Here is a 10,489-nt window from a genome sequence, read left to right as displayed (position 1 = left end):
GCTTCGGGGCTCTCTGTTGACAACCAGATGACCCCAAAGCCGCTTGAAAGACTCTTAATGCAGCTTTGGATGACCCTATTGTTTGCGTGTTCACGGTTTGCCATTGACGGCACCACAAAAAATGTCCTAAAGGCAATATTGCCATCCACTCGGTATCCCACGTTCCTTGGAGACTGGAAAAGCATCTGTGCTACTCGCCATTGACCAAGCCGCATAACTTCAAAAGGGAATAATTGTTAGTGATTAGGAATTTCCGGGCAATATTAGAGAAAACCACCTTCGACCATTGGACCCGTTATTTATGGCCAGCGGTAAAAACCTCTAGCAGTCATTGTAACGATTTAGTATGTGTTCTCAGAAACGAACGAAGTATTTTACATGTACGTGGCAAATGTCAGCGACACCTGCTGCACACAGAAAATAGTATATTTTGAATTGGTCATCAAGGTGCACATAACTACTGGTGATAACTCAAATACTGTTTTCTTTCAAAAACGCAGTGAATTACGTTTCGAGGGTTTTTGTTTTGATTTCTTTTCCAGTGTGGATAGGTTCTCTAATCTAAATTGACGCAAAACAACTATTCCTAGGATGACCATACGTCCCGTATTTCCCGGGACAGTCCCGGTATTTTCTGTTTTTTTGGCTGTCCCGACTTTTTAGCAAAAGTGCCCTGGTTTTTCCCGTATTTTGCACGAAGCCTACTGGAATTTTTATTCTTTATTGAAGTCAAAGATTGAAATTATTTTCAACTTATAAATTATATTATTATAACTACAACTATAAATGAGTATATGAATCTCGCACATTTGTCTTAGTGAAAATTTTTTTTCGTGGAATTCATTTTAATCCACTGCAATTAGCAGTAATGCTGCATTTCCCGCCATTGTGATTTCTCCGTTATTTCAACAATATTTGGTGATTTTGTTTGGTTTTGGCGTCATTTTTGGCGATAATTGGCGATGCCCCGTATTTTCCCGTATTTGGAATCTCAATGTCCTGTATTTCTCTCCAGGAAATATGGTTAGTTTACCTATTCCTAGGAAAATCCTGCTTTACAGCGAATAAAATACGTAACCTAGCCCCCCTTATAGTAGTGTTTAGGTTGATCGCTAGATGGCAATCCCATACCATGATTCTAATAGTTCTACGATCACAATCGTAAGATACGAGAATAGTCGTATATTTCCTGTTACGATCAATATTACGATGGTTGTCTTGTGTGTTACAATAAACGTCGCTCGATAACATTTTCGTGTGGTGTGTGAGTGGTGATATTTGTTGTTCGAAGAGTTTCTCGGAGCGTCTCTGTCGGTGAAGATATTTTTTTTTTTTAGTTGCGAAGTGATTCTTGTTTCGCAATTCAAAAACAACCGAAAAGACAATGGCGGATAGTCATCCCGAAGAAGAGAGCGGACTGTTGGAGTTCAAAGTGCTGGTGGATGATGTGGTTTTGAATGTGTCCAGCTCGGAGGTACTCCTGAATGTGCCCTCCTCCGGCGGCGGAGGCTCGTCCTCAGCCGCTGGTGGATTCCTCCCGAATAGCAACACGGGACAGCCCGTGGGAGTGTGGTTCTCGAATTCGCTGGGCAACAAGGAAAGCACCAGTTGGGATCCCACGATGAGCACAGACTGGTCCAAGGAGACGGCCTCCCCGCAATGCCTGCTGAGGATCAAGCGGGACATCATGTCCATCTACAACGACCCGCCGCCGGGCATATTCATCGTCCCGGACGAGTCCGACATGACCCTGATCCACGCCCTCATCACGGGCTCTTTCGACACCCCCTACGAGGGCGGTTTCTTCTACTTCCTGGTGAGGTGCCCGCCGGACTACCCGATCCACCCGCCCAGGGTGAAGCTCATGACCACAGGCGAGAACAGGGTCAGGTTCAACCCGAACCTCTACAAGAACGGCAAGGTCTGCCTCAGCATCCTGGGCACCTGGACGGGACCATCGTGGAGCCCGGCGCAGAGCCTGTCCAGCGTCCTGCTGTCCATCCAGTCTCTGATGAACGAGAAGCCGTACTTCAACGAACCGGGGTTCGAGAGGGAGAGAGTCCCTGGCGCCAGCAACACCTACAACAAGATCATATGCCACGAGACCATTAGGGTGGCCGTTTGTGATATGCTGGAAGAGACTACTTGCGATTCGAGGAATTGCCCCAAGCCGCTGAAGGAGGTCATGGAGAAATCTTTCCCAGAGTACTACGAGTATTACACCGCCGCGTGTAGGAAGTACGTCCACCAGCCAAGGGAGCAGATGCTGGACCCGTTCGGGGAGAACCGGGGCTTTTTCGACTACTCAACGCTGTTGAAGAGGCTACAGAATGTGAAGGAGAAAATCGATACGAGGTCTGCGAATAATTCCGAAGAGGTCGCTGAGGGAGAGTCTCATTCGGAGGACTCCGATTCGAGTTGAGAACATCTTGTACATATCTTGTTTCCATGGTAATTGTTCTTTTTTAGGTTTTTTTTTTGTTTATCGAGAAAGAAATGTGTATGTAATTTCATTGTGTGTGTGTGTGCACTGCTAATTGCATGTAATAAGTCATGAGAAATGTGTCATGTTCGCCAAGTCCTACTTTACCGAGAAGTTTCGTGCACTCGTGCCGATTATTTGTGTGTGTTATATCCTATCCGCCCCCCTTTTCCCGATTCTGCCTGAAGTGTTCAAAAGTTCTGGAAATCTTTTGTGGCATTATCATTTATTGTGTTTTCATGTGTGTGTACATAATTATATATCGCTTGTGTAATGAAAATACACTATTCTTTGTCAAGAGGAACGGTTTTTTTATTCCAGTAGAAAGTGTTGTTTGGAGTCAGAGGATTTATTTAGTATTAATGTTCTCTTAGTTTATATACATAATTGTATAGACTTTTTATGAAATGAAAACACTCACATAAATATATATATATATGTATAGAATTTGTCAAAATATTTCATGAGCGTTTTATCTTCGCTGTGAGCTTACAGCGGTGAGACGAGACAAAAAGAATCTATGATTTGTTATATAAAGGATGATACTGGAATCGTCATTGGTCGTTTCTATTGTCTAGTTACGTATTGATTATATAATAATATAGTAATGTTTTCACAACTGAGAAAGTAAAAAGTAAAGCTTTTGTCATCGGAGCGGCATTTAATAAAACTTTTTTTTTTGTTTACTTTTTGGGTCTGGTTGTTCTTTTAATTTGTTCCTGTACTTTCGTTAATATTTTGTCTGAGCTTTAAACTGCGATATTTGTAGTTGTGTAATGAAAATGAGATGCATCTACATAGGCTTACGCGCTTTGATTTTTTTTGTTTGCTATCATATTACTTTGTGAATTTGGCTCGCTTCTTTTTTTTTGCTTTGCTTTTCCCTATTCTCCCTCCTCCTCAGGCACATATCTCGGTTCTCATCGTAGCCTTTGGCTCTACAAAATCAAAGAGATGCAACACAAGCTTCTTTGATGAATCCATTATGTCAAGTTAGACTATAGTTTCCTAAACGGTTTGTTCCAAATCGCCCCCTTCAGAGAAATTTTATCTCTTGTCGCAATGCAGGCAAATCCATAGGATCCTATGGGGAAACACTGGGTTAGACGTTTGTCTAGTGCAGTGTTTCTCAATTTCTTTTAGCCCCCTTTGAACTTTCCATTTAAACTTCGGACCACATCCAGGAGTGAAACCTTCTCTATTTATTGAACTGAACCTAGTCAAAACTAAATTTATAATGAACAAAAATTTTTTTAAATAAGATCGAATTCTATAACCCCGCTCCAGGCACGAATCCAGAAGGGGGAAAATGATCATTCCTTCCCCTCAGGCATAGGCGGAGATAGACTTGGAAGTCTGGGGGAGCACAGTCATTATTGCTGGGGGGGGGGGGGCCCATCATGATATCAATTCATATATACGTTAGATCAGTTCAACTTCACCTTTGATGGGGGGGGGGGGCAATGCTCCCCGTATCTCCGCCCATGCCCTCAGGAGCCAAATTATATGGTAGGGAGGGAAACAGGTCTGCATGTAATAAGTAGAGCCAATGAACATACATAATAAATCTCGCTTTTTCCGACACGTGTCTAGAGTGCGGTTTTATGCATGGCTGTCTGAATATCATGGGTTCTCCTGGATGGGCCCCATACTTTGATGAAAGTAACAGCTTATATAGATAGGCTGGGATCACACTATAAACATTTGATAAAAGATCTTTTATAAAAGCAATCAATAATTGGGGCCACCTATTGGTCATATTCATACGAATATAACTGATAGGTACTCTTGTGGGTTGTATTTTTCAAGTTTCTAAAAGAACTGGTCATACTTTTTTAGTGAAATACCCACGTTACACTCAAAAATCATAGTATCAAATCTCGTTATGTAGGAGAATACCCTTTTCCCATGATTACGAGGTCCCAAAGTCATGCCTAGGTGAACTTATGCATTAGGGTGGCCTTAGTCTAATTGAATTCGTGAACTAAGGCACAATTTTTCCCTACTGTATTCTTTGTAAATGCTTTATTTCTTCACATCTGTATTTTGAGACGCATGAGGACAACCTCATGGACAGGACTCATGTCTTGAGATAGCCATGGTTCTATGGCTGCAGTCGCATCTTTTCTGACATACAGTCGAATCCCGTTACGAGAAATTACTTTGTTATAATGAAATTTTTTGTTATAAAGGAAACCGAGGTTTTACTATTATTCCTATGTAAACTTATCTGGGGGATTAGAGAAGTGTTCGTTAAACGAGATTTTTTTTCGCTGTAACAGTATTCGTTAAAGTGGGATTCCTTTACATCTCTGTTTTTTTTAGCTCTCTGTAGTCCGCTTTGGCTCCTCCTCCACTTGATTTTTTCATCACTTTACAGAATATCCCAGAACCACATAAGCGATTTGAACCACTGCTATATAAGTTTCGTATTACACCAGGGCTTGTGCAAATCGAAAAAATATTCAGATGCCAGCCAAAGTTCTTCAGAGCTGAGTATGCTCAAGAAAAAAAACAATCTTAGTAGATCTTTTTTTTCTTACTTTTCTAGACTTTACGACTTCTTCCCACATTAAAAGACGTACTGTGATGAAATCCGTAAATTTTGTGTCGTCTTTAGACTAATTTAGCAATCGCATTTAGAAAATTTTAGGTGCCAATAGAGCACTATTGGCGTATAGTGCTGTATTGTGGTTGCCATGGCGCCTGGAATTTGTCAAGTACTGTATCAGGATGCTCAGAAATTAAGTGGACATCTTCACTGCTCTCTGTAGTCCTTTTGCTACTTGCCGTGGCTCCCCTTTCATCTGATTTTCACCCGTGGTCTTGGTGGGAACAAAGAACAGGGTTACAAAATGCAAATTTTAAATTTGTAGGGGCAGCAAAAATCCTAGTTACGCCCCTGGTAGTTCCACAGAGGAATATGGATGAGATGCATGTGTGGTTTAGTAGTAGTACTGATGACCAGGGCTCATGACAAATCCCGGGTTGCCATGGCAACTATGAAAATCCACATTTTTTGCATAAAATTTTCTGTACGTGATTATTATATTTGAGTCTCTACACAAAATTTTCTGATTCCATGACAGTGTGTCTTAACATGAGCTCTTGGCTCCTAAAAAATTTGATTGGTGCCTTAAGTTTTTCAAGCCATGGTAACAACAGTGGTGCCATGAGGTTTGAAAACATGAGGGGGAACGCTGTGGTGCCCAATACGCCTGAAAGAAAGTCCTAACTGTCCAACACATTAATTTTTCATTAGTTTTGTGGAGTGAGCTGCGATTTGATTCGCTGTTAAATTTGGCTGCCCTCTAAGGTATATTAGAAGAGTGCTTGGTTTACCTAATAATACTCAAAAAATCACCAACAAATAAGAGAAATAATTTCGACAAACTACAGATGTCGTGTTCAGTGGGTAAGAATATTATGCTGACGGAGTATCTCACTTGGATTGATTACCAAATCTTCAATCTTGGATGTTCAGCAGAACGAAAAATCTATACGTCTGTAAAAGTCAAACGCTGTGTCAAGAATGAAGTGAAGCGTCTGCATGCTTTTGCAACAAAACCTGATAGGCTGCTTGCGAAAGGGAGATATCTGACTGATTTATTTGAAAATTTTCTTTAAATTCCCGCTCATAATGAATTTAAGCCGTGGGGCTGTGTGCGATCGGTGGTGTTGATTTCTTTTAACTTACTAATTTATTTCTGAAGGCCCGAATGTATGTGCCTTCGTAAAAGTCTGAATTGGCCGTGGAATCTGTGAAAAACTCTCGCTTACTGAAATTTGAATCTACGGCCCTCTTGCCAGCAGTAGATTTTTCACATTTATAAAAACTAGATTAAATGAACATGTTCGCTGTGTTAAAAATCCAGAATGTGAAAAATCTACCATTGCCGCTCACTGCTGGCAAGAGGGCCATAGATTCAAATTTAAGAAAGCAAGAGTTTTTCACAAAGTGAAGTCCACCACTGATTTAGACTTCTACAAAGGCGCATTCACATTCGGGCCTTCAAAAATAAATTAGTAAATTACAATAAATCAACACCACAGATCGCAGCGCCATGACTTGGTTTCGTTGGTGATTTTTTGAGCCCCTCAAAATGTTTATAATGTTAATAAGGTATGTTTTCTATGAATTGGCAGCATACTTGGATAGGGGATTGGGGTAGTACCTAGCTGAAGGGGTCAACTTATATGAGAGTGCTGGAAACTTCATTGGTTTGAAAATGTGTTGCGGGCTACTTAATTAAATGATCTGGAATAGCACTGAAGTGTTCTGGAATTGTGCCGCAGGTCACGAGTGATCTAGAAAAGTGATGTGGAACAACACCATGGGTCACTTGAGTGACCTGAATATGTGCCACAGACTGATTAAGTGCTCTAGAACTGTGGTCACTTAAGCGATCCGGGAATGTGCCACAGCTCACTCACAAGTGATTTAGAAATGTGTCATTGGTTGTGAGTGATCTGGAGATGTGCCACGTTCACTCAAGGATGTGAAACTACACTTAAGTTATCTGTTTATGCACTGCTCAGTTCATTTTTAAAAAATTATGTTTGAGGTAGCAGGCCACATCAGCTGACTCCGCGGCCCAATACAGGGTGTGCATTTCTTTTACACTTTTAGTGTGCCGAATGGATATGACACATGGGTATTTTCTTGGTTAAATACTCTAAAACCTCTCTTGCGGACAAAAAAAATTTGTCTGTGAAAGAGGGTGATCGTTAATCAGGGGTTTGAAAATCAGTTTTATTATACACTGGGAAATTATTTGGCCATAAAATAGGGGTTTCGATCCAACCAACCTCGAGAGGGATGATAAATGGCCTCTTCCAGCACATTATCCTGTGTCAATCACTAAGTTGGGCAGTGGTGCAGACATGAAGGAAGCATTAAGGGGGGGGGGGGGTCATGTCTAAAAGTTGCCAGTCTTCCGGGACCCTTGCGCAGAAGAGGGAAAGGTGCGTTGCATCGTATATTCATTAATAAGTGAAAGTTCTGGCACCTATGACCCTGGGCTACAGTTTTGGGGGGCTCTATTGTGACCGTCTCAACATCATGAGTTCTTGAGCAAAGTAATGTTCTGACCCCCCCCCCCCATAATTAACTGGAAATAACAGAAGTAACACACTTGAAAATGATAGTACCAGATCTCATCTAGGTTCCCTATGGACATGAGACCCTGGACTATGTCTGAATTGGCCCATGGGTTAAGAAAGCTAGCCCTGGTTTCTATGAACAACTCTGCTTTATTCTGGAAGTACATTAGTGAAATTTTTTTTCCACCCCATATTCCACTTGGACGCTTTATCTCCCCACAGCTCTCTGGGGGCGGGGGGCCCTCACAACTTGTCGTGGCTCCCCCTTTCATCTGATTTTCACCAGTGACCCCCTTAGAATATCGCTGGATGGCGGGGGGCGATATGGCCTCAAGTTGAGAACTACTAATCTAGAGCATAATTGGTCCTGACTATATCAAGGTTTCTTAGAATGTTGTATCATGCTCTGTGATGAAAATGGCAGGATTTCCAAACACGTCCATCAGTTTTCTTGCACGACACAAAAAATACCTGCTTTCACACTACTGCAACTGAACAGTATATGCACCTCGGGGGATTCGGTGCATGCCAGAATCTGTGTTCCGAGTGTATGTGTGGCCTCTAACGTATTTACACTGTCACAGTTGTTTGCTTTGTGTTCTTGCTGTGGTGCTGCCATCTGTCTCCCCCCACCCCTATATTTTGAAGTGATAAGGGCAAATGCTTGAATATTTCATATTCAAGGTAGCAACTAGAAGCAAAAATTTATACTCAATCACCATCCCCTACTTTTTGTGTGGTACGAGAGTGAGTAGTCTTTAGACGCAGTTTGCCATTGTGGTCGTGTGGGGCATCGTGTTGGACCCCCTCCATCCATCCCATTGTGGGGTAAAGAGGGTAGGCAGTGTTGCAAATGAGAGCTGGTCTCTCTGCAACATAATACTCACATAACATGGAAAAATTCCAGTATATTTGTCATTTTCACTTCAAGATATGGAAGACAGATGACAACACCAGTAAGCTGTCCAAAGACTACTAGTTATTAGTAGTCGGTAGAATAGCGGTCTTCAACCTTTCTCGAGTGGCCAACAGCCCAGTCAGCCTGTTGGGAGGCATATTTAGGAATCGAGAGCTTTGATTATAACCATCACCAGAAGAAAAGCACCCGCACAAGAACTCTGATATATGGCTTTAACTGAAATAATCATCATGATTATTTCAGTATTATTTAATAATAATCATTGAATCATAGGGTGTTCGTCTGAATTGTCTGCGAATCTCTCTCCTGGGTATAAAATCAACCATCTATCCTCAATGGTTTAAGTGAGCACTATGACCCTCTACAAGGGTAGGGCTCTAGCATGGGGCGAGGGACAAATCTCACTTTTTTTACACTATAAATTCACTATACAGGAGGCCCCAACAAAGTTCTGTCTTGTGGGGTGGGGGGCCTCTAGGATGGAGGGGGTGCGATGAGCACAGAGATGCTTGCGGGAAAAAAGAGAATTTTAGTCCAACATGAAAAATGGGCCCTTTAACTTTTTTTTCCAGATGGGCGGCACATTACCTTTTGTTTCATCTGCACAGATCTGTCCCTTTACTCACAGAATTTTGATGTGTCTGTGCGGAATGATAAAATAACATGCTGCCTTATGCAATATAGGGAATTTTTTTCTGCACAGCAAAACTCTGCTCTCACGGAAGTATTCTCAGACTCTTTAAACGGCCATATTTTGTAAACTTATTCACCATGAAAAAAAAAGGTGCCTTTCTAACGGCTGTATTCACTATTCACCGACACGGTTTAAACTACAATCGCAGGTTAAAGGATCAGAGATCGACACAGATTGGTTAAAATCCTGAATTTAACCAATCCATTTCGATCTCGCCTCCTTTCACTTACGGTTGTAGTTTAAACGGTGTCGGTGAATACGGCTGTTAAGCACTTTTGCCCATAACCAATGAACGTGTAAAAATGTTTCATCAGCAAAAAATATGCTTTCTAGAAAATATTGTAAGCAATTATATAATACTGTATTCTATATTATATCACATGAGAGAAAGACATCAATAAAGTAGAACCCCTTCTCGCCACCTATCAAATAAAACTTACAATTCTTCCGTTTGAAATTAGCAACTGAATTTTGATTAATGTGCCTCATGAAAAAGCAATACGACATGATATTAGTTTTAATACTTTATAGATATATTATATTATTAGTTAAAATATCAAGTTTGCTATGAAATTTCAACAGTTGTTATTTGCGTATGGTAAATTAAAGTTAGTAACACTTGCAATTTGTAGTCGTCCTTAATATCATGTTATGGTTGAATTCACCAGAGATTAAGGATGGCTGACTGTGACTCAAGTCACACACTTTGAGTTTTACTAACGTTCCTTTTACCACACATAAATTTATCTCGAAATTTTAACAGTTGATATTTAACTATTATTATTGCTTATAAAATACTAACGGCTGTATTCACCAACACAGTTTAAACTACAATCGCAAGTTAAATGATTAGCGATCGGCACAGATTGGTTAAAATCCTCAATTTAACCAATCCGTTTCAATCTTCAATCCTTTCACCTGCGATTAGTTTAAACTGTTGGTGAATACGGTCGTAAATAATATATTGTATTGATTTTTGTATGCAGTAAATTAATCAAAATCCAATCACACTGGACTTTGAAGAACTGTAAGTTTTATTTGATAAGTGGTTATATATATATAGTTGATTCACTGCGATTCGAAATTTTATATTCATTATTGACAATCATTCGATTAAGTGATTGCTAGATTCGTTATGGCATTATATAATATATATCGCCCCCTTCTTCAGAAATTTTTTCTCCCATCACAATCTAATCCATAGCTTCTATTGCCCCCGGGACATTCCATCGCCCATGTTAGGAATCGCTGCATTACATGGGATGGATTATACACCATCATCTTGTTTAGA

At 40.7% G+C, this 10,489-nt stretch overlaps 1 protein-coding gene across 1 annotated transcript; it reads left to right on the top strand.

Annotated features, from left to right (window-relative positions):
- The first annotated feature begins 1,213 nt into the window (after window positions 1–1,213).
- LOC149075089 (ubiquitin-conjugating enzyme E2 Z-like) lies at window positions 1,214–3,168 on the top strand. Its single transcript, XM_089245652.1, has one exon. The coding sequence runs from the start codon at window positions 1,385–1,387 to the stop codon at window positions 2,420–2,422; it is 1,038 nt and encodes a 345-aa protein (XP_089101778.1). The 5' UTR covers window positions 1,214–1,384; the 3' UTR covers window positions 2,423–3,168.
- The last annotated feature ends 7,321 nt before the right edge of the window (window positions 3,169–10,489 follow it).

The sequence above is a fragment of the Pholcus phalangioides genome, unplaced genomic scaffold (assembly GCF_987345545.1).
Source record: "Pholcus phalangioides strain wild (caught in Gottingen) unplaced genomic scaffold, Ppha-v1.0 ptg000016l_1, whole genome shotgun sequence".
Lineage (NCBI taxonomy): Eukaryota > Metazoa > Arthropoda > Arachnida > Araneae > Pholcidae > Pholcus > Pholcus phalangioides.
Note: the sequence above shows the minus strand (reverse complement) of the source record. Positions and strands in the feature narration are given on the sequence as shown.

Bases quoted from the DNA above. Each gene is read 5' to 3' on its own strand.
- LOC149075089 (XM_089245652.1), top strand. From the start codon at position 1,385: ATGGCGGATAGTCATCCCGAAGAAGAGAGCGGACTGTTGGAGTTCAAA.